The sequence below is a fragment of the Parasteatoda tepidariorum genome, chromosome 10 (assembly GCF_982258835.1).
Source record: "Parasteatoda tepidariorum strain Cologne lab strain chromosome 10, Ptep-v5.0, whole genome shotgun sequence".
NCBI lineage: Eukaryota > Metazoa > Arthropoda > Arachnida > Araneae > Theridiidae > Parasteatoda > Parasteatoda tepidariorum.
Genome location: NC_141764.1, coordinates 72,846,753 through 72,872,710, shown reverse-complemented (window position 1 = coordinate 72,872,710; position 25,958 = coordinate 72,846,753). Strand labels below are relative to the sequence as shown.

The 25,958-nt window shown below is 28.6% G+C and overlaps 1 protein-coding gene across 6 annotated transcripts in view; it reads left to right on the top strand.

Moving 5' to 3' along the window:
• The window catches only part of LOC107453296 (cyclic GMP-AMP synthase-like receptor), a 34,995-nt gene extending 14,643 nt beyond the window's left edge, over positions 1-20,352 (top strand). For 3 of the 6 annotated variants that reach the window (XM_087153003.1, XM_071184095.2, XM_071184096.2), the window contains exons 2-7: positions 7,706-8,001; positions 10,567-10,740; positions 12,217-12,381; positions 15,394-15,561; positions 17,464-17,598; positions 18,623-20,352. In XM_087153003.1, the coding sequence (XP_087009129.1) occupies positions 7,706-8,001; positions 10,567-10,740; positions 12,217-12,381; positions 15,394-15,561; positions 17,464-17,598; positions 18,623-18,799 (1,115 nt within the window). In that variant the 3' untranslated portion in view covers positions 18,800-20,352. The remainder of the gene's footprint in view (positions 1-7,705; positions 8,002-10,566; positions 10,741-12,216; positions 12,382-15,393; positions 15,562-17,463; positions 17,599-18,622) is intronic. The other 3 variants (XM_087153005.1, XM_071184099.2, XM_087153004.1) reach the window with 2 other exon arrangements.
• Positions 20,353-25,958: the final 5,606 nt, after the last annotated feature.

Sequence of the window (25,958 nt, the reverse complement as noted above, 5' to 3'; positions counted from 1 at the left end):
TTTTCCACCTCAATGATTAATTTATGGCTGTTTTTCAAAGGTTTCGTCGTAATATGAAGAAATTATGTTTTTGTGAATAATATGCTATTCTTATAGCTGCTGTGAGTTTGCAACTGTTACTCATAACTGTAAGGTCAAGTTTAGCCTAAAGCCAACGTGTTCTATCAACACCTCCTAGAATAAGGAAGGCCTCATCACGGATCAAATTAGTAGTGTGATTTGTGTGACGAAGTTAACTGCGCAGTTGATGAAAAATAAGAGAGATGTCATTACGTTCGGGGTACTAAGCTGCGCAGTGGTTGAAAATACGAAATAAGTCATTACGTTTGGACTACTAAAGGATATTTATGGTAACCCGTGCAGAGGCCTACTCTTTTCTAGGAGGTGTTGGTTCTATGCTTATTTTGAAAATGCCACAAAACAGAATATGAAGAAAAGCTACAGTTTTGTGAAAATGAAAAGCCGTTTGTGGTCTAATTTTTTAACTCCAGTGCTTCAATATCTGGGCTCATAAAATTTGAAAAAAACTGAGAATACGGTAGTGATGTAGTGATAATTTTCTCTAGGTAGGAAAATGTTGCTAAATTGGCGATTTTAAAAAAAGTTTAGTAACTTTTAAAATATTTAAGTTATTTGTCTTTTCTAAAGCCCAGATAATTCTTCACAGCAGGATTATATCGCTGGTTCAAAGTTAAAACGACACTTCTGCACTCACTTCTCATGTTATTTGAATGAGAAATGTCGTTTTAACTTTGAACCAGCGATATGTATATTAGCTTAAAATCATCGCATTGCTTCAAGTGTAAGACACTTAAACTATGGCTTTTTTATTTTCCTTGGCCATGGAGCTTCGAAAGATAGCGTCCAAGTATAGGAAAAGTGAGTTCTGTCAAACCTAGAGTCAGCCATAAAGTTACAAATACTAAAAAATTCTAAATAGTCTAAATACGAAAATAAAAAATCACGAGAATTTGACTTAGGATTAGGCAATAGATTCTCTTGTAAGAATTTGTACTCATTTAGAGTTTTTTTCTTTCTTTCAGTTTTTGAAACTTTTAACTAAGTTTGCTTGAACTCACTTTTTCTTTCTTTCAAATTCGTAATGGAGGCGAAATAAAATTTACGACGAAAAGTTATTTCCGTAAGTAAGCTATCTTCTGGAAGAAAAAAAAAACTTCAATCATTGGTTACAGTCAACTTACGGAGGTCAAAGTTCAGGTCATAAGCTTTATGAAGTGGTAGGCTGTGATCGGTTTAATCCAAATGTGGGGCTATTGATGGAAGCAATCATCATAAAAAAAAAAAAAAAAAAAAAAAAAGAACATAAGTTCTAAATTAAAAAAAGAGTTCCATCTCAATTTATTAAGAGTTTAGCAATTAAGAAAGATATTTATGAGTTTGCGGATATTTGCTGCGAAGAACAAATCGGAATGTTGATAAGCAGTGATTATTCATATCAAATATATGTGATGAAAATTTCGTTAGGCTCTCATATAGCTTTATTCAAAAACTTCATTTGGATGTGCTTTCTCAGAAATTTTGAAGAAAGATGATAATTTTTCAATTTGTAATTATCATATAACTAGCAAAGATAAGGAAGTGCAGGCTCTTAATCTGCTAATTTATGGGATTTGGGTTAAATCGGCATAAAAAATAGTCATAAAAATCTTACTCAGTTGGATTTTAAATTAATAAATCAGTTTGAAGAGGATACTAATTTCATTAATGGGAGATATTCAGACAAAATTATTATGGAGAATTGACTCCTCTAAATTAAATGGTAATTTCGAAATTTCTAAACGAAGACTATTTTATAACTTAAAAAGTAAATTCGATCGAAACCCTGTATTGTTAGATAATTATTCGAAGTTAATTGGTGATCAATTAAAAACTGATAATATTGCATTGTAAGGAGGTATAATTAAGGTACAAAAATCCCTTCAGAAGCAAATTTTGAAATTTTTTATTTGGATTTTATGTGCGTATAATAGACTAAAGTATAGTATAAATGCACACATATATATATATATATATATATATATATATATATATATATATATATATATATATATATATATATATATATATATATATATATATATATATATTAGAAAATGTGGTTGGAGACCTGGTGAAAAATACCAAAAATCGACCTCTTTTTGAAACCAGATACCGTAAACCGGGGCGAGTCTACCCATTTTTTCAGTTCGACAACTTTCAAGTGGTCAAACTTTTGTAAATATTAAAGAAAAAAGGCTTTTAACAGGTGTTTCGGAATTGCTATTTATCCCTCTTTAAAGCTGTGAAATCGATTTTAGAAAATATTAACAGTTACGCTGTTACTGTATATTTTTATAGAACTGCTGACAAATCTCTCGTATGGGGCGAGTCTACCCATTCTACTAAAATGAATGTTAACATTGTAAATAATCAAATTTTACTATTAAATTGTTATTTTAGTTTCTATATAGGATATTTATGAAGTAAAATTCATAACTTTATTATATATTCCATTTTTTTATTCATAAAATAACACAAATTGAGTATTTGATCGATTATCACATTTTGATCACAGTTTTGTTTTTATAATCATTAACATTATAAAATAACATTTTTTTCTGATTATTGTTGATAAAAGTAAACTAAAATTAATATAAATTTACAATTAAATAATTAATAAATAATAATAATTAAAGATTATTAGCAAAATCGAAATTCAAACATTGGGAATCATGAAAAATCCTTTTCCCATTCTTTTGGGAGGTAATAATAATTTATAAATAATAATTTATTTAACTTGCATTAAATAAAAAAAGTTAATTTTGTAATATAAAAATTGAAAAAATAAGTAAAATAAACATATTTTATATTTACATTTATATTTAACCTATAAATTTTCTTATTAATGATAAATTTATCAATGCAGAATTAAAATAATATACTCAAATTCATTTAAAATGACTTAATTTTAATATAAACAAAGTTCTAAATTATATTATTATGCTTTATTAAAACTAAATACGAATGGGTAGACTCGCCCCGCGAATTCTGGCTTTTCGTTTACAACAGCAAAACTTACATTCTTTTTGCTTTTTTTCATATAAAATTAATGTAATCTTAGTCTTAGATAAGTTCATCACTTAACCAAAGTGAAAATAGTAATAATAATAATATACTTACGGAGCACCAACTAAAAGTTTGCTGATTTTCAATACAAATCTCTCAAAAGACGTTTGAACAGCTCGGTTAAAAAGACACCAAATAAATAAAAACGGATCAAACTACTACAGCGCCATCTTCCTTAGAGTCTGAACTAAGTCCTACGTCGGTAAAAAAAAATTTATTTGCAATTTAAAATAGTGAAAATTAAATAAAACCAAAATGGGTAGACTCGCCCCTGGATGAGTAGACTCGCCCCGGTTTACGGTAGCTTTGTTGAAATTTATCTTTTTTTATTATTCTTGCTTTATAATACTCATAAGAACTCTATCTAGGGAGTAGACTACGCAATTGACGTAAAATTATTATTATTTTAATATTTTATTGAAAATATCGGCATATTATTTTGGCGAAAATTGCAATTAGTTATTTTTATTTTAGCTATAGAATAAAAAAAATAATAGTTTAATCAACTTGTCCGTAGTCTGTTCCCCAAACATATGTATAACAAACATTCACGATTAATTTCAAGTAATTCGAACGGAAATATTTTAAGATATGGCATTTAAATTGAAGGAAAACAACCGAAAAATAGTTATTAAGAGAAGACAAAAATGGCGCAATTATGTATTAACCAGAATAAATGATATTTTAGGTCATCATAACATTTGTTCGATTTGACGCAGAAACAAAACTAAAACATTAATAGAACGAGGAAAGTTCACAATGTAATTACCATATATAAAAAAGAAACACAAAAATTATTTTTGTAGACAAAATCTGCTTAAAAAAGGTAGTCGGGTACCTTAAAGGCGGTCAATGGTTGCTATTATATGCTTCATAGAATAATAGTTCAAATGGAGTTCGAAATATCGTATTGTTTTTGGCTCTTGAGATAAAAAGGAAAAATTAATTATCATTAAATTATTGTATTTGTAATGGTCTAAATTTAAGCCCTAATGCCAATTAAGACTGTTCAAATATGCTTTTTCTTCTGATATAATAAGAGCTTTTCATTAAATAAGTTTTCCTAATAAAAATAAAAGATTTTTTAAAGTTTTTTACATATATATATATATATATATATATTTTAAGTTTAGTTTAAACATAACTCAGCTTGTTTGACTCAATTTGATTTATCCATACACCACAAACTACTAGACAAAAAGCCACATATTTCAACTACCTAACATAAAAAGTAATTTAAAGACTGATGTTGATGAAACAATGCAAAAACGCCCTAAATGTTTCAAATTTATTTGTAGTTTCTTTCTCTTTTGGTTAGCATATTCATACCTGCTAATGGACTTAATTTAAAAGTAAGGGTTCCGCCAAAAAAAGTTCGATCTTTAGAGTTCCGTAAATGAAAAAATTTGGAAAACGCTGTATTACGGACCCTAATGATGCTCTAAAGGGGTGCTCTGAGGGACTCGCTAGGTCTCTTGTGAGTGGGGTAATGAAAATGACACTTTAAAATTGCATTTTAACTTCTTAGCTTAATATATTATTGACACACCTTTGAGCACTAAGCGTGATATTTCAAATTTATAACAGGAATCCATTGAGTAATTCTAATGATCCATTAGTAATGATGTCGCCTTTCACGATGAAAATTAAACGCTTACTTCAAGACATTTAAGAATTAGGCATAGATTGAGATAAAGAATTTCAGATACAATCGCCAAGGAGCCAAAGTGATTTTAAACGAGAATTTCTTTTTAAAAAAAGTGCGTAGAGGTTTGCTCGGGGGTGGCTCCCTTCAAGTAGTTCCCTTTTTGTGATTTTTTAAAAATTTATTGTCGGCAGACAATAAAAAAATGTTACAAATAAAAAAAAATCTCTTTACACATTAAAAAAAAATTATTGAGAGTAGGTGGCAGACAGAAGAATTGTAATGTTTCGGAAAAGGCGAAACGTCTGATAATCCTGCCCAAAGTTACGGAATTAATACTAAACTTTTATCATGAAATTTATTTCCACTTTGGTTTCAGTTATTGCAATCATCAATCAGGTAGACATATTGTATAATTAATGCCTAAGATCCTATAAGAAAATGCATATGGAAACGCATTCAGTATTGCAGAATTTTCATTCTAAATTTACTGTAAAATAGCCGGCAATAATCTGCTCATCCAATTAACTGTAAAGTTTATAGTAAAGAATAATCTTTCCATTACGGTTTCAAAACCATTTACATCTAATATGGTTAAAAGAAAACATGAATACAAAACTATAAGGTTTTTTAACCCTTTACAACTGGCATAATTTCAAAACCGTAAAACGAAATTCAAATTGACAATAGAGCTAAGCTTTTTGCCAGACAATGGGCTTAGTAGTTAGGTTGTGTTTATGAAATGAACTGTGGAATGAGGTTTAATTAGTTCATCTCGTTGTATCACTTATCGTAAGAGATATGAACAACGAGGAAGATATGAAATACTAGATTTATTTCTGCAAGTTCATGGTGCTGCCATCTATGTGTGAATGAGAGTATTGTATTCTAGGAGTCCAGGATCATAAATTGGGAAGTAAAGGACACTGGAAACTCTTTATGTGTACATAAGAATAGAGGAAATATTGTGGAGTCACCGCTGGGACTTGAACCCCGTTCTGTTTGTAATGAGATTGACAGATTAGCCGTCTTGGCTATAATATGCACCCAATTGCTAGGAACTAAGTGGATTCATTAGGTGGGCCTAGTTGGTTCGATAAAGTTCAGGTTTTAACTATATTAGATGAAAGCAGTCAATAAACGGTTTTTGTCTCAGTTAACAGTTTGAATGCCATCTTAGTTATAGTTATTTGTCTGTTTTATTTGAATATGGTAAAATAACAATTAAGTAAGTTGTTATTTAACCATTGTTTCCGAGAAATTTCTGACTTTGCAGAAATAGTACTAGCAATGCTTCTCAGTTAATGGCAGATCTACCTAGATCAAGAGTCGTTCCGTCTAGAGCTTTTAATAAGGTAGGTTTCGATTTAAAGACCCTATTTAGTCAGAATTAGAAAGGGAATAGTTATTAAACCAAATAAGCCTTACGTTTGCTTATTTGTTTGTTCTACGACGAAAGCAGTTCATTTAGAAATCAGTAGCAATTTACCAACTGATACTTTTACTGACTGATGACTTTAAGTTTTTAACTGACTGATTTATTGCTTCGTTACGCAGTATTTGAGCTAAAAGAGGAAAACTCAGGCAATTTGCTGCGATAAAAGGACTAATTTTATTGCGGCTAAAAAAGAACACGAAAAAAATTCTATTGTGCAACAATGAATAGGATATACTTTGTGCTATGTAGACTAAAGCAAAAAAAAAAAAAAAAAAAACAACGCGAATAAAGCGAAAATGAAAGTACATAAATGGGCATACTATAGCTTCAATAAACAAGAACCTTCCTCAGTATCTAAAAAGCCAAGTGATTGTAGAGAAAGTAAAGAGACAAACACGTGCAAAAGAGTTGAACCAATTGGAACAGAGGAACACGTTTCGACAAGGAAATTAAAAGGAAGACAAGAGACAGGTGTGAGAGGATTTGACGGGAACGCCAGGGTACAACAGATTAAATCACCGTCTCCCAATACTTCCAAGTATTGGGAGACCTTGGGTACTAGTAAGATAATTAACTGAATTATTAAAATTACATAATATGTTATTATGAATAATCTTTACTCACGCACAAAACTAAAAAAAAAAGAAAAGAGATTAGTCCTTCACTATTGCGACATCAACCAAGTCTAGTGTCAGGACTCATTTTGTGACTGTCAGGCAGTAGGCTCGACAGGACGTAAAAGATGGATACTTAAAATCAAGTTAGGCCTAGTTTTTAAAAAAAAGAAGAAAAAAACTTGCGAGGGGAAAACTAGAGAATTCCATGGCTACCGTGTTTCCTCTTGTTTTCCTCCATAAAGTTTTCCCTTCCACTTTTTATTAACAACTGTGCTTATGTTCATAGGTATCAGTAGTAGTAATAGTTTATTTATGTCGCTCTAGAGCTGCACTACGGGCTATTGGCGACGGTCAGAGAAGCATTCCTGAGGAAGATTCGAAACATGCCATCACAATTTTGATTCTGTGCGGAAGGGACCGACATCGCACACCCTCGGTCTCTTACGTGACAGATCAAAGTGGTCACCCACCCGCACACTGACTTATGTTCATTGGAAAAACTAATTTATGATTCCATGCTAATGGTAATTAATTATTTTTTTACTAATTAATTTAATTTTGAAAAAGAAAGGTATCATAATTTCGCTTTTTTTTGTTCTACTTCCTTAAAAATACAATTATATTTACCGTATTATGGCTACTCTCATATTTTGAAGATGTGAAATCCGAAGATTTGGAAAAAGCAGAATGCGTTAGTGTCAGACAAATTACGTCTAAGTGTTATATTTACGTAATTTTGATTATTGTCGAAAGTGATTAATTTAAGTATTCAAAGCGCTTGTCCAGAATCAAAATTCAGTAAATCAAATCCAATGAACATAATTTAATAAATCACTTGTATGTTGTTAAGTAAACTTATAAGTCTTTTTCTTTTTTTAGACACTGTTCTGAAAACAATGAAGCAACAGAACAGAAATTCTGGCATTTCTATCCTAAATGGAATTTTAGGAGAAATTAAGTTAGATCCTGGACTCGTAAAAGAGAATAATAAAGTTCTACGTGACTTTCTGGATACTTTCGTGCCCAAAATGGAAGAAGTTGATGAAATTTTTAATTATTTGTATAGGGATTCATACTACACTGGAAGTTTTTATTCGGATCTTCGAATTTATTCCTCTGATGAATACGACATCAACTTCGTGTTAGACATGCCCTTTGAAGACCACGAATTTAGAGTAATGTATACGTTTATTCTAATTACGTTGTATACGTTTATTCTAATCTACGTACGTTTATCTACGTATGTATACGTTTATTCTAATCTTATTCCTATTACGTTGTTCTAAATATAAAGTTTTCTTATTCTTTTATTATCCCATAATTTTTATGAATAAATTGTTTGATAAACAGTATACATGTACAGCTAACGTGTACTAAATTGTGTGTGAAATAATTTCTATTTATTAATACGTGTACTTAATTGTGCATGTAATAGTTTCTATTTATTAATACGTGTACTTAATTGTACATGTAATAGTTTCTATTTATTAATACGTGCACTTAATTGTGCATGTAATAGTTTCTATTTATTAATACGTGTACAGCTAACGTGTACTAAATTGTTTGATAAATTATATTGTGTGTTAAACAGTTTTTATTTATTAATGCGTACACAGGTAACGTGCACTAACTTTTTTGTTAAACAGTATAGTGTGTTAAACAGTTTTTATTTATTAATACACGTACAACTAACGTTTACAAAATTGTTTGTTAAACAGTGTTATGTGTTAAACAGTTTTTATTTATAAATACGTGTACAATTGCAGATTGCCTGTTAATTTTTTATTAAGTTTTTTTATGAATAAATATAAGGGGTGTTCAATAAATAACGACTCGCATGTTGATGCGATACACCTATTTCATGGGTGATGGCAATACAATTGATCCAAACGTTATGGGACACAAAATTTAAAATGAAATTCTTTCTTTATCTAACACAACCAAAATTTTTTTTAGAATTTCAAGCGGGAAGTTCTTACTCATCCACCCTAGAGCTCTGACCTTCCGCCTAGTGATTTGGCCCTGTTTGGGGGAACTAAATATTTTTCGTAGCATACTGCTTATAGTTAAATGATGAAAAAATTCCTTCATAGAACGTATGAATCTAATTATTTTTATACATTACATTTTTATATATTAGATATAATTATTTTTATATATTATGAATCTAATTATTTTTATATAATTAATCTATGGCTATAAATGTTCCGTTTCGTGCGTTTTTATTTCTCTTTAAGAAACTCGGTAAATTTGAGGAAAATTTATTACTCACAACTCAATTCAATCAACTTTTTTCACGTATTATACATTTGAAAAGTTGCTGGTAGTTGTTTTTCAAAAAGACTTCTATATATTTCTAGTTAATTAATAAATATATGAGACAGTATATTTACTATTTATAGTTTTTACCAGGCACCTGAATTTCAAGGTTCAATTTTGCACCTTAAAAAAATAAAATACATAAATTAAATTCTTGCATATTTGGTTGATGACTTCATAACTATCTATGTTTGTAACTGAAAAGAGACTTTGCAGTGCATTTTTTTTCTTTTCAAATTTCGTAAGTTTGGAGTACAATGAATTTTTTTAAATAAAATTTGCAAAATAAAAACAATGTTAAATATCTAAAATAAAAAGCGTAAAATTAAATTTGGCAGTTTTTATTCTCAAATAATCCAAAGAATAGTTAACCCCTCAAAAAGAACCTGCGATTAAAGTAAGCTTTAAAGTTAGAGGTGAAGATGGCATGTATATAATTTTGTTTTATTTGAGAACTCTATAATTACACCAACTACGTTTGTTAATTTGTTTGTCATCTATTTATATTTTACTCAACTGCTATTCCTAGTTTTTTTTATTATTTTTTTATTATTATTATTATGCAGGCAGGAAGTGCCGTCCTTAAGGCCTGTTTAGACGATCCAATTTCTTGGACAGAGATTTATTGATATTGATGGAAACTTGTTTTGCTTTGAGCTTGGATCGTGTAAACAGTGATCCAAGAACTTGGTCCAACTTCTTGGACGATAGTAGAGCATGTTCTACTTTCCATCCAAGTTTTTTCTCCCTTAACCAATCAGCGTCTTAGGTTTTGTGACGTCAACAATCAGGCAGCAAATTATGTAATTTTGTTGTCTCTTTTCATATATTTTAGTCCAAATAAATTGATCTGTTGCGGTTTATTTGTGTTATTATGATTTTGTTTGAATTTATTTAGTAATTTTAAACTTATGTAAGCATTATTTTATAATGTTGAATATTAACAATGCGCATGCGCAAGTTTTTCTTTCAATCAGTTTTGAATCAGTGACATTCAAGAACTTGGATAAAGTCGACGAATCATCCGATTTCTTGGATAGAGAAATTCGTCCAATTTCTCGGATTCAAGAAATTGGACCGTGTAAACAGGCCTTTAATCTATATTTTTAGAATCCTTAACAAAAATGATGTTGAATTATTACTGAGGAAGCGTGACCAAAAACATCAATGCTTACTTGATAGCCGACGGAAACAAAAATTTAAAGGCGATTATTAGATACCTCTTCAACACTCATGAGGCAATTAAACTGGTTTTTCATTTCTCCTTCGTCAGTTTTCGATGGAGTTTTTCTTTTTTCGACTCCTATTTTTGACAAGGATTTTATTTTTGAGTATATTAAGGTCGGTGATTATTAAGTCCAAAAGATATTTACTGTTATTAAAATAAAAGAATAAGAGTTGAAAGAATAAAATTCTTCCAGATAACGTTTCAACAAGAGTCGAATTTTGTGACTTATAGAGCAATCCCTCCTCTCCAAGAAAGCTTCTATTTATTTGAAAATGGTTTTCTCATTCCTGAAAATGTTCGAAACTGGTTTCAAAGTGTCGTGCATAAAGCTCTTAATTCATACAGACCGCCAGAAACAATCCAAAACGTAAGTTTTGCTTCTTCATCTATTCATTCAATAATGTATCAATTCATAGTCAATCAACGATTGGTTTATGAATAAACCAATCATTACGTAAAAGGATCCTACACAATTATTTTTAAAAGTTTAAATTAAGTCTAAATAGTTAAGTTAAAGTCCTGAATAGTTTTAGAGACGTCAGGTTTAGAGAGGGGCGGAACAAAGGGAACTAAAACTATACTAAGGCAACTAAGACTAAGTTCGGTAACTTAAACATTGGTCATTTTTAACAAAAAAGTTATTGTTTCCATTTTTTAATTTTTTTTGTGCGTTGAATTAAACGAGACTAAAACTAAGTTAGGTAGTAAAAGAAGCTTAAACATTGATCATTGTTGACAAAAGAGTTATCATTTCCAATTTTTTCTTCTTTTTTTGTACGCTGATTTAAATAAAACCAAAACTAAGTTAAATAAAGGAGCTTAAACATAGGGTATTGTTGAAAAATTATCTATCGTTTCAAATTTTTTCCCTCCAAAACTAAGTGAGGTAGTAGAAGAAGCTTAAACTTAGAATATTGTTGACAAAAGAGTTATCTTCGCCCCTTTTCATTTTCTTTTTGTACGATTTAAATGAGACCAAAACTAAGTTAGGTAAAGGAAGCTTAAACATTGGGTATTGTTGAAAAATTTGCTACTGTTTTCAATTTTCTCTATTTTTTTTTGGAAGCTGAATTAAATGAAACCAAAACTTAGGTAGTAGTAAAAACTAAAACATAGGTCATTGTTGGCAGAAAAGTTATTGTTTCCAATTTATTTATTCTGTACGCTGAATTAAATGGAACCGAAACTTAGATGGTAGAAGAAATTTAAACATTGGTCATTGTTGGCAATTATGTTGTTATTTCAATTTTTTTTTCGCTTTTGTATGCTGATTTAAATGAGACCAAACTAAGTTAGGTAAAAGAAGCTTTAACATAGGGTATTGTTGAAAAATTAGCTATTGTTTCCAATTTTCTCTTTCTTTTTTTGTACGCTAAATCAAATGAGGACCAAAACTTAGTTTTGTAGTAGAAGAAAGTCAAATATTGGTCATAGTTGGCAAAAGAGTTATTGTTTCCAATTTATTTATTCTGTACGCTGAATTAAATGAAACCAAAACTTAGGTGGTAGAAGAAATTTAAACATTAGTCATTGTTAACAATTAATTTATTATATCAATTTTTTTGTACGCTGAATTAAATGAGACTTAAACATTGATGATTGTTATTGAGAAAAATTAGTTTTTGTTTTCTATTTGTATTTTTTAACTCTGAAAGCTTTTTCTATCTTTACGCAGTTAAGAGACAACAGTTCCAAAAAATGATTTTTTAAAATCTAAAATATATTCATTTGTATACATTCTGTAATTCTAGCTCCGTTTCAGCTATTATTATCAATTTTAATCTTTCATTGGTTATTTGTATGCATCTAAATAACTAATTTACAATTATCACTATTTTCATAGGTGTATGTCAGAGAAACAGGTCCAGCCCGGACGATAACTATAGTGAAAAATGATGGTGAGACAATAGATGTTGATCTTGTTCCAGTGATAGGGTGTATGTCTCTGAATATGTCCAGAGTTAAAATGGACAAAAGAGTTAAAACCATAGTTGGAAGAAATCATGAGGTAAGAAATTGGAAAATCAAATTCTGGATTTGGCAAAATCGGCCCAAGTAGTCAACAGGAAAAGACTCTACCTATCCTGTTAAGGTTTTATAGATTTTGTTTTCGCCTATTCATAGTTGAAGAGCTTAGTGGAAAAACCGGCAAAGTGACATTTTAAAAAAAAAATTGAGATTTCACGGGAAAAGTTCTTATTTTATGCTTTATTTAAATACATAACATTCAGTTATATTGCTACATCTATTCATTCCGAAAATATTTAGTGGAAGAACAGGCTAATTGACATATTTTGAGTATTTATGGGTTGGAAGAACCGGCTAAGTGACTTGGCGGCAAATAGTCAGAAAACAACCCTAGAAAATCTTTTGCTTGGCTACATTATGGAGGCATTTATGTTTTTTTTCACGAATTAATAATTAAAAGAGATAAGAAAAAATAACCTTAAACAGTTTCAACATATAGTTTTTTTTTTTTGTTTCTGATTCGCATTAGTTAGTGTTTCAAACACACTGCCCTATTAAAAAAATTTTTTTTTCTGAGCAAAGTTGCGTTTAAAACAAATATTGTTTTGTGCTTATGCAATTGTTTCAGTTTATTAATATTGTTACTAGCTGAATACTCGTTTTTTTTTTACATAAAACTAAGTTATCAATAAATCGGTAATGATAAACATTGCAAAATTATGCACAGAATTAAAAAGAGATATGCAGATACAATCATTCCGCATTGCTAGAGACCAACTCCAAAAATTACCATAATCAACAATTTTCTCCGGTATGTATCCCATTCGGTATTCTGTAAAAAACCTATTTCCCTAGTACTTATAATAGGTATCGTGATACATATGTTAGCATATATAGTACAGATTAAAACAGCACCAATTAACTTATGTATAACTGATACCTATTAAAAAAAATCTATTTATAGGATTATTATTTTTAAATGGTAAATGAGAAGGAGCTCATCAACAATTTTTAAGATGTGTGCGCTCGCTTAAAATATTAAGTGTTAAATCAGAAATGACGAGCGTAATTATACGTTTGACAAAACGACAACTTTATCATAAAAATCAGCATGGCTCAGCGGAAACAGATTAACTTTACATATGAACGAAACACGGAGAGAGATAGTTAAATTTTATATTGCTTTCTGTTAGCAGGTATCGCCATGCTGATGCAAAATATACTTTGGTCGAAACATATTTAAACGGTCCATTGGTATCGGGTTAACCACGAGAGGTTCTTACCTCCATTTTGACAGATGTTGATTAGTTTCACTTAAAAGAATTCTTCTTGAAGGTGAAGGTGACTTTGTTCTTTAAACAGTCGTTCTCTTGTATTCTAGATTCAAGGTTAAGAAGCTGAAATTTAAAAAAAGCTGCATATTCACTGAGCAGTTTGGTGTTCAAGGGTGAAAATTCGTGAAGCAGCGGTAATCTAAATTATGAAAACGCGTAACTAATCATGAACGCGTAGTTTACCACGATACAAAGAACCCATACCCTGTTTTATAAACATTTTTATCAATTAAAATGTGTCAATTTTGCATGAAACTACATTACTTTTAATGCAAAATTGAAAATAATTTGTATTTCGACAACCATATTTAGATATTTTTTGTATTAAAACTAATAAAAATACTTGCATTTAATTTCTGAAATACCTTTAGATGTAACGAAAGGACATAGCATTTTGACCACAGTCAGTGCTATATTAAGAAAATACTTTTTTTAAAATCAAAAATTACCAAATTCTGGAGAATTAAAGCGATACATGCAGATGAAACATCTACTCCTCGAAAATTAAGCTCATGCTGCCTCTGAATCGTTCCTGATCGCTTTTCGGACTAACAAGGATCGATGAAATTTGATATCAGTTTGTTCCAAATTGAGGTCTCTAAAATTTTATTCTATGAATATAAGCCTTAATATATGTATATTTAATTTATCTTTTCAAACAAAACTGTATTCGATGAAAAACATTAAAAATCGTCTGAGAAAACAAGAAAGAATTTTTAATCTAGAAAATTATTAAAATCTCCCTTTATTAAAGAGTTAAAATCAAATAAATAGACCCCCAAAAATTTTGTGAGTTATGTATGCGCTAAAAAAATGTACTAAAAACATAAAGATTGATCAAAAAGAGGAAGAAGGAGCGCATAAACATTAGCGCTCAAATTTACTAAAGTGTCACTTAGCCGGTTCTTCCACTAAACTTTTCCTTTATTTAGGTACTGTGATTAATCTGTACTAATATTTTGGAGTTGAAATTTTCGATGATTTATAATGAAAATTGTAGAAGGAAATCTAGTGTGTGTAAGCGATGCTTGCCACTTTTTTCAAAATTATGCTAACATATTGATTTATCTATGCAAAATGTGTATATGACTAAATCAAATCAATGTGTGTAACCAATCTACTAAAAGTTTTAACCAATTTTATTTATTCATTTATTTAAACAACTAGACCCGTGTTAGTAATCGTACATCAGCTCTCGAAACTGCTAAACAGTTAAATTCAGATCGCTTCGCCCTCTCAGCTCTTTTCGTTCTCATTTTCTTCATAATCTTGTATAATACCTAAGCTTATATGCATTTACAGTAAGTTTTATTTAAGTAGTTTTAGAGGTTACTCGCAGTTATTTTTTATCCCTAGATTTTAGGAAAAAATGTGCTCAGCTTATATGTACTGCTATAATTTAAATAAATAAGTTTTTCTTTAATTGTATTATTTTCTTGTTTTTTTCTTAAATGTTCTTATATCAGTTTTTCCCGTTCTTGTATATTCTTTTGCTCGGTTAAAATTTTTCTGAATTAGCAGGGTCCTCGGTGACGGCGATTGTTAGTAAATTTTTTTCCTACTACTATTCTGCCATTAATGATTACTAAATTTCTACTAATTTAAAAAAAAAAAACTTTCTTATTTATTGAACATTTGCTTTAATCATAAGCTAATAATGTAAAAGCAGTTTTCTTTTTAGATAACAATTGTAAAATTTGTGTGATTTTTATTTGTAGGCATTTCTTATACCAAAATCACCTCCGTCACCATATGACAGATCAAACATTGGACATTACTTCGATAGAACAGAAGTAAGACGCTTGTGGCGATGTCATTTTCCACAATCAGAACGGTATATTATATATCAAAAAGGCTGCGCCAAGTCTGTTATAAGGCTACTAAAGGTATTTTTTAATAATGATCTCTGCTATTAAGTATTTTTTTAAAATATTTTTCAAATGTGCTGTCCAAATTTTTTTTAAAAAAACATTGTATTCAGAATAAATTTTGATCTAACCATCGATTATTATATACTTCACGGTTTGAAGAACTCAAGCTAACTAGTTAGTGCGCATGAAAATTTAGGTTTGGAAATCAGACACGAAAACCTTGAAAAATGAAATTTTAACGTTATCTGTTGAATAGTGTCTGAAAATCCAATACAGCCTAAGTTTAAAATTTGTATACCTCATGAACTACTTAACGGTTTTGTTAAAATTAAAAACTTGCTTGAAAAAGAATGTAAAACACTTTTAAGGCATCAGGCTGGTTTTGTCACAACTTTTTTTTAAAAATAAGCTTAATTTTAATTTTATGTCGGGTAAACAAGGATTCTAAACTTATAACTTTAAAGTAAAGTTAAAAAATTTATGAAGTATTTTTTAAAATAAGCTGAAATTTGAGCTTAACAACTGCACATTTTTCATGTCACGCTAACAGCTCTACAGTAATTTGTAATGTTTACATTTCAGAATAATTTTTTTCCAGATCAATTGTGTAATTGCCTTTTTTTTAAACTGAAATATGAAAAAAAGACGATGAAATAGAACTAAGTATATTGTTTAATAATGAATTTTAGAAATAACAAACTCTAAATTATTAAAACTTGATAAAAATAACGAATTCACACTTAGACCTTAGCTTTTAAACATTATTCAAAATCTACATACTAAATTTCAAAGAATTCTATAATAAACTTCTTTCATAATATGAGCAGCATCCTTGGTGAGCAGCAGCGGTCAGGTGGTTCAGCCCTTTAGTTACACCAAAACTGTCCAACGATGTTCAAAGATCAGGTCTTGAGAAGACTGTATAATTCAATTTTAGTCGCATTTTCTTCCCGTTGGTGAAAAGTGAACACAATTTTTGGATTTAATTTTAAAACTCAAATAAGTGCAAAATTGAAATCCTTTTCTCTCAATTCATATATTAAGATGATTGAAATATGCACTACTGCTACTTATAATTAAAGTTTATATATTCGTTATTTGAGCTTAAAAAAATTAACGAAATAAACAAACATTAATGAAAATGAGTGCCCTTTCCAGTTCGAAATGTAAAGTTACTCGCACTTTAAATACGTAGCGTTAACGAAAAAATTTTTTTATTAGTTTTTTCACGGTAATATCAAACCAGTTTAGTTATTTACATTATTTATGGACGTTTTTTTTTTTATTTATTTTTTTTTTAATTTTTTTTTTTTAAACTGGTAACATCTGTAGGACTAATAACGTTGACACACCACACTGTAGATGTCCAAGCTAGAGGCTGAACTACATTGAGCGGTATGAATCAATTAGCGGTATTTAAGTAAGAAATACTGTTTGTCTAAGATAGGTACTCTGACCGCCACTAAGTCTACGACAGTCTGGTGCTATGGAAACAAGAAGAGGGCATTTTAGGGAGGGTAGCTTCGATGAAGAGGTCTCCTTTCCTCTCGCCGAAACCAGTCCTAAAGAGGGACCCCGCACCCCTACTTAAAATAATCATACCTCGTTGCCATAGTCACCGCCACAGCTCCAGACCAATATCTGGCAGAGTACCAGGAGCTGGAAGTGCAAGCGACTAAACTGAATTATAAATGGTTTACTTCGTGATCGAACTTCGAACTTTACTCGTTTGGCCATTGTGATGCATATTGCTTTTACAATTATTTTCATTACCATTGTCATCGGAAAGAAATGAATTCAGCCTTTTATCCGGGATCATGTTAGCCTTATATATAAATACGATGCGACATCATTTTTGTTGTTGTTGCTGAAATATAAATTCTGTAAGACTATTTGATCAAAAAATATTATTTGTAGCTTCTAAGAGATGAAGAGGAATGGTCAGTTTTAGCTTCGTATTACTTGAAAACTGTTGTAATGTGGATGATTGTTGAAAACTCTGGAACACAAGACTTCTGGAAAGAAAATAAAATTGTGGATAGGTTTCTTCAAGTAATATATTTCCCTTAACTATTACATTGACATTTTATTTACGGTCGAGAAGAAATTAGGGTAATATGGCGATAAGTCGCACTTTTCTTTAAAGGTGACATTTTTATATCAAGCTAATTAGCATTGTCTCAAGCTAGATGCTGAAATTTCCGTTATTTTTACAAAATAGCAGCAAAATAAAAAATAAATAATACCTGCATAGAAATCGTGTTATCCAGCAAGAAAAGCTCTAAGAATGTGGCTTATCATTATATTGCCCAAAACTTTTCAATTTTAATGAAATATTTACCTTTACAAAATTACCAAACTCCTGTTGTTGTTGATCATATTAGGTGCAACTGTTAATTTTCACTACTGATCTAATTATCTCCTTAAAATGTTATTTGACAACTCAAACATGCTCATTTAATAAGTTTCGAAGTATTATTTACCTGGTGTAATGCACTTCCGCATTCGGCTGTAAAAGTTTCAGGGACAACTTTTAAAGCCCCTCTTCAATTTTGACGTTTTTAAGATCTTTGTCATCCTGTAGGTTTCGCTTCTTTAGTAAAATTTTTCAGTTTAGGAAACAAAAAAGTCTGCTGGGGATTTTTCTGAAGATTATGGTGAATGATTCAACTCCGTCAGTGGTGGGTAGTACTGCACTACAAGTTAAAAAAACTACAATAATTACTGCTATTTTTTTCGTAGTATTTAGCTTTATTAGTATTAGTTCATTTGAAAAAGACTAAGCATGAAGCTTGTATTTAGTTATATACAGGATAATAAAAGTTTAATTTATGTGTGTTTGTAATCAATAAAAATGTTTAGGTCTAATTAAAACTATCTGTTATTAACTAGTGCAGATGATGTTTTAGGTTATGAAATTCAGCAGAAAAATGAACTCTATCTGGAAAATACAGTCCAAATAATTTTAGGAATAAGATCAGCCAAACACTTGTACCCCTTATGTTAATTTCACTAATTTATTTCTTATTTAATTTATTAACATTCAATTTATGCTTATTTGTTTGTTTTATTCTAGGCACTTAAAAAGCTGGCCAAGTATGTTGAACGAAGGAAAATTCCATACATATTCAATAGGAACTGCAACTTGATTGAAAAGATCAGCGATCAGGAAGCTTATGATATCAGCAATAGGCTGAATTATTTCATTCGAAAAATAAATCAAGATATAAACAACCTTGAAAGAATATTTTGAAAATATTTATTGGCTTCTTCAAAAATCCCAAAATACACCCAACAAAAATATTGCCATATTGTATACAAAAATATTGCCATATTATATACAGAAATGTTGCCATATTATTTAAAAATATATACAAAACTAAGCCAAATAAAGGGATTTTGTTCTTTGCCACTACATGCATCGGAGGTTTGTGAATTTCTAGTGCAAATATATTAAAAAATTTGATGCGATCATTTTAATATAATAATTTTAGGCTGTAGGAATTAATCATTTTTATAAATACATGGTGTCTCATTACGACCGACCTTATTATATAGTTTAATCATAAATTAAATTATGTGTATCTAAAAAATTTCTACGCAAGAGGACGTAATATTTAGGCGAAGGAAAAACAAAATCTCTACGCGAGAGGACGTAATATTTAGGCGAAGGAAAAACAAAATCTCTACGCGAGAGGACGTAATATTCATGCCAAAGAAAAACAAAATCTCTACGCTTGAGGACGTAATATTCAGGCGAAAGAAAACCAAAATCTCTACGCTTGAGGACGTAATATTCAGGCGAAAGCAAAACTAAATCTCTGCGCGAGAGGACGTAATATTTAGGCGAAAGAAAAACAAAATCTATACAGTTGCTAATAAATAGTGGTTTGATTGCATAAATCATTTTTAGTAATCATCGTTCAAAATCCTCTCTGTTTTCTATGGTGATCGAAATTGGTTTGATGTTTCTAATACCACCTTTGTAGACAGCGATTTGTGAGCTTTTGATGACTTTTTTTCCCTTGTAAAATTTTTTATTTGCGATCACTAATGTTTATATTCTTCATTTGCTTATTCATTTTGCCAATAATTCTAAAAAAATGTATATTAAGGACAGCCAATACTTAACATTCTGCATATTTATATGAAAAATTTTACAGTTTTTAACATAATAATTTACGAAATAGTACAAATGAGCAAGCTGAATTTATATTTTTCTGTCTAGAATTATAGCATATTTAAATTTTGAAAATAAGCTTTTATCTATCTATCTCTCTCTCTCTCTCTCTCTCTCTCTCTCTCTCTCTCTCTATATATATATATATATATATATATATATATATATATATATATATATATATATATATATATATATATATATATATATATATATATATATATATATATAATTGTATTAAAAGAACTTCTTACTTCTTCAATTCACAAATATCTGATTGCTAATTAAATTATACATTTATTCAGAAAAGCCATTTGTTTTAATTTTTTCGACTGAAATTTTAATATACATACGTGATTCATTATTCAAAATTTATAGCATAATCAATGTTTTATTTTAGAAAAATTATTAGCTTTTATAAATTATATCTTTTAATTCATTTAAAAAAAAGTCATTGGGCCATTTCTTGTATGTTTTTAAGTATGCTATATACTTTTTTTTGATTAACGATGGTAAATATTAATTTAAAAATTGGCCAAATTTATTGATATTTCAATGTTATTAAAATTTCCAATTTTTTATATTAATAAGCAAAAATTTAATATTAAGTTTTTTTTTTCAAAGAATGCAATCTAACTACTTAAAAAGCAAGCATACTCTTTTTTAGCTGTCTGGGGAGAAATTTAGTATAAGCATCTCTCTTTATGAATTCATGTTGCAGTATTATTTTATCTTTAACATATTATTTTTAACATATTATCACATGTTAAGTATTACTTGTCGATACGAGTATAAAAAAGAGATACACGAAATATATGTTTTTTTAATTAAATAATAATGCTTATTTTAATTGCTTATTTTTTTCAAAATTAGTGCTCTTTTACTTAAAGTTTGTTGACCTGGATATTTATATTTTTAATAAAAAAGGTTTATGAAAGTAAGCCTGGTTTTTAAAAAAAAGTTTTGAAATCATGGATTTTTAAAAATTGTTTGTATTTTTGCTTTTTATATGAATCAAGTTTTAATTCAATATTTTAAGAAACATTTTAAGAAAATTTTCCTTTTGAATGAAACTTAAATTCTTCTTCTATTTGCCAATTATTTCAATAATTCGAAATTTAATTGGTTAAAGATTAAAATATTGCTTGTTAATTATGCATAAAATTTGTCATTGATTTTTATGATACTGTTGCATTTGTGTAAAAGAAAGAAAATTACTGTACTCTCTCTAAGTACATCCATATTTTAATTAAAAAATAAGTATTGTTTGTTCTTTCCACAATCATGTAACTGTATAACATTATTATTAAAACTTTAAATCTATTATAATTACCTTTTTTGTGTATCAAATTTCATGCTTTTCTTATTTAAATTCAAAATGATATATCTTATTGAAACAAAGCACATTTGACATTTAATATTTATAACTAAACTTTGAAGTACAAGGTCTACAACAAATTAAAAAATTTACATTTTAAATTCAATTTTCTTTAATTTTGAAACTTTTATTTAATTATATAGTAAACGTTAAGTAATTTACGCCAAGAGCATCCCGGATATGCGCTACGGCAGTGTCCGTGGATTTTATTGAAACTAAATTTAAATTCCTAGGTTTATACCCCAAATTAAAAATATTTGTGTTCCATTAAAATTTTATTTATTTTAAGAAAAAGGGCCCCCGAAGGTAGGGACATAAATTTTTTAATGTTTGTAATGTATCATTGTCTCCGACTATCCCTAGATGGAACCGCCTCATTGCAAAGAAACAAGCACAGGATTCTTATTGATTTAACGTTCTAGTAAGTTAAAATGTTGAATCACTTTAAATTTATTTTTTAGTGTAACTGTATTTAATTTTGAAGGCATGTTTAAATACAATTAAATTAAAATTAATAAATCAGAGAAATCTAAAATATAAACAATCAATGCCCCCCCCCCCCCAGCGGGCCGCGGTAAAATTATCAAACGTTGACAGGTCCGTGGTGATAAAAAGGTTGGGGTACACTGCTCTATGGGATTCAAGTCTGGAGAACTGGCTGGTCACTAGCCACTACATTCCTGAATATCTTACTTGCAATTGTAGGGTATTCCAATAAACTCATAAAATTGTCCGCCACCTCGCCCAATGCGGTAAAATCGTAAATTTGGCGATTAAAATTGTATTTTGGCAAAAGCATTGGCGAATGATTTTTTTCAACTGGAAAGGAAATAGTATATATTTTACTCGATCCTCTAAATTACGTCAAAATGAATTTTTTTTTAACAAATCCGTATTTTTTGTTCGATTGCAGTAATTTTCGGTAGATGCGCGGTAGAATTAGAATTGGGTCCAAATAATATAAGCCTGAGTAAATACTTGAATGCAAAAGGGAAACTTGTATGACAATTGTGATTATTATATAAGGAAATGTGTTTTATTAATCTGAAAAATTTTATATCAAACTGTAAATCTCTATTATTATCTAAGCAAAGAAGCATGTTTAGTGTTTTTATTGAGTGCACAGTATATTTTACAAATAGGCATATCCCACCCCCTAAAAAAACCTTAATGCTAAATTAATAAAATAAATAAAACTAAGGAACTTTAAATGCATTAATTATGAATGAACTAAAATGATAAGAATCTGTATAATTCAATTTCATAAATGATATTCATAACGTATAATTTATAAGGCATCAATTTCATAATGTATAATTTTAATTTTATAAGTAAAAAAAATCATTAATTTGACATTGTTTCTAAAAAACAAGGATTTCATAATCTATAAACAAATCTTCCGAAAATATCAACTAAAATCTTTAAAAATAAATAAATAATTTAATAAATATTCTTTAAAAGTGTTTAACCATTTACGGAACAACGAATTTTATTCAGGTAACACATTCGCAACTGCAATCGCAGGCAGTGTGTTCTGGGTAGAACTGGGCTATAAATCGATATATCGCGACATATCGATTTAACGCCTGTATCGGCCTGCCGATACAGACGTTAAATCGATCGTTCCAGGCGATGCATCAGAAATCTGATTTAAGCCGTCGAGTAAAGAAGACGAGCGATATACGATATAGCGATACAAGATACGCAAGGATTTCTTACGTTCCGATGCCAACTCGCGCTGGAGAAGACGATGTTCGTATCGTTATATTGAAACAGCCTTGATTGATGAGCGGTAGAATCAGAATCAGTTTTGAGAACATATATCGTGATCTCGCATGTTCGTTTCCGCACCTCTTAGTGTTTTTTTTTCTTCTTTGTCGCGACTTGATATCGTTTCTTGTAGATTATTTTCAGTGGAACTGACTTCGTTACCTTGTTCTGAACGTAATCTATTATTGAAAAGAATATATAAAGAAGTGTTTCTTAAGTGTAGAAGTCTTAATTAATTAAGTAAATTTTTTTTTAAACAAAACTTTCTTTTTTATTTTTAAATGTAAAAATTAATCTTGATATTATATGTTTAAGTATTATTTTACATTATTGAATTTATTACAAACGGAAATCTAATTTAAGGTGCCGATAAAGAATTAAATTAAAAAGTAATAAAAATTGTTAGACTATTTTTTACTTTATTTTAATTTATTAAAAACTTTTCGTATAAAATAATAATTTAATGGGTTTTTATTACTGATTTTAAATTTATAAATCTTAATTTGTTTTCATTTTTATAAATAAAATTGTAACAAAACTTATTTTTCCTCTTTTGGATTTGGACATAAGTCAATCAACTTTATTTATTCAAAAAAATTAGTAATGTTAGCGATTGCGCCTTCTTTTTTTAAAAATCATTTAGCACTTCGTTTTATTAAAGAGTATAATCGTGTTTTTTAAGTTTCGTTCAATATTGACGGTTGAATATATTATCGAATATCATAATTTTTTTGTTTTTATTTTTAAGAAATTAAACCTTACTTTGTTTTTTCGTTCAGAATTCGGTAATTATTCAATTTAACTTTATTATTTATGTGAAATAATAATGATAAAAAATAGTGTTGTTTTAAAAGAGTTTTTTTTTTAAATTTATTTAGCACTTTGTTTTAAGCATATAAATATTTTTTAACGAACTTATTTTTTAAATTTTCTTTCTATATTGTTAGGTAAATATATTGATAAATTTCAATTTTATTTATTTTTTTTATTATTTATTTTTAAACTAAGAAATCTTTTGTTATTTGCGCGATCATTTTTAGAAAATATAACAATAATATCTTTCTTAAGCAAAACATACACATCAAATTCATAAATTGATTTAAATCAATCTGAGTATGAAGTTTTGATAGAAATCCGACTTTCTGCGCTTTACAAGTAAATGAATTTCAAAAATACTATATCGCGATACATCGCTAAATCGCGATGCAAAACTAACGATGCATCACGATATTAAAATTTCTTATATCGCCCAGTCCTAGTTCTGGGCAAGCTTTTATTTCTTTGTTGCTTAAAGAATAGTGGTCCCTAAAATTTGCGGAGAGTTTAAAAGCAAATAGTTTTACATTTCAAGTGATTTGTTACATTTTTTTAATTAAGTGTTGTAAACTGGCAACACTATGTTGGAAAGAGTAAAAAAAAAAAGAAAGAATCTTGCTTTGTATTCATGAAACATTATATAAGTGTTCCAATGTACCTTACACCTTTTTTATTGTTCATTAAACTAAAAAGAACTAGTCAACAATAAATGAATCGGTACCTGGATTTAATTTTTTTTATATATTTTTGTAATAACAACAAAAATAACCTTTTTTTTATTAAAACAATTTTTGCTTTGAAAATGGCAATGAAACTTTTTGGGGGTTTCTAGTCATTTTGGATGTATGAAAATTAAATAAAAAATGCATGTTACGTACATTCTTTATTATACTTAAAGGAGAAATTTTAATAAGAGCCATACAAGAAGCTCACGATTGTTCTTAGAATCATTTTTATGATAATCCTTGAAGTTAAGATTAAATTTAATTAGTTATATAGAAAAAATAGTTAAAATTAATTAGTAGTAATATTATTGAATTTTTTTGTTTCTCGTTTTAAATAGTTAAGTAGATAAATGAGGGAAAGTAAGTGAGAAATATGATTTAATAATTATTGAGGTTTTCCAGTAAGAAACAAAATCGTCAATTTTCTACAAATAATGAAATCTGTAACAAAATAAGAAGTTTTATTTTTCAAAATAATCTGAAATAAATTTTTATTTACTTAAGAAAAAAAAATATTTTAAGATTTTCTAACACTTAAATGATAGTACTAAATAAATAATGCTTAGAGATCTAAGTGGTAAAATATTACTTGATTGAAAAATTTGATTCATTTAAAAATATACAGATTGTAAATAAACGCAACATATTTCTAGCCCTCAAAATGGGCTCCTATTTTTGATCGTTTGTAGCATGTCGACTGTTGTCTCCATTTTGTATATTTTTAAAGCGAATGAAGTTTTTCAGTAAAGTAATACTTAAATTAGTAATTGTTTATTAACTTAAGAGTTTTTTTTAAACAGTTTCTCGCATGCATATTATTAATCCTTTTAAATTTTTTCGTTTCGTTTGTGGTCTGTCTTTGTTTCACAAAAAAGGTTTCCACTTTCTTGGTTTTAATTATTTATACAAATATTCATGTATGATCGTTTAATATAAAATGAAAACTTAATCATATTATTAATAAATTACTTAATAACATCTACTAAGAAGTTTTTTTTTAAATTTTTTGCTTGTCATTTTTTTTACGTAAAAGAAGATTTCAATGATTTTTAAAGCTTTAATTATACATGCAGAAAATAAATTAATTCTGATGGTATACTATAAAATGTAGTGTTATTAATAAACTAGTAAATCACATTATTAAATGTTTATTTTTTTAATTGTAGTCTGTGGTAGTTTCACAATAAAGGAATTTAAACTATATTTCATTACAGTGCACGTAAAGAGATAATAATTGTGAATTCATTTAGAAAAAAAAAATTACAAAATAACAAAAATACAATTTCTTTTCCCATACTATTTTTTTAATCAGTTTTCGTAACCCTAATTATTACAGAAAATTAGAATAATATCAAAAAAGTTATAATAATGTAATTCTGATTCAGAAAATCCTCATTTTGGAATTATTAAAAAAAAAAAAAACAGTTCAGAAACATTAAATATAAATATTGCTGTATGAAGGAACGTTCTAGTTTATTCCACTCATAAATTTTCAAGGATAGACATCTTCGTCAGCAATACGTAAGCCACGCCACCAGAAACT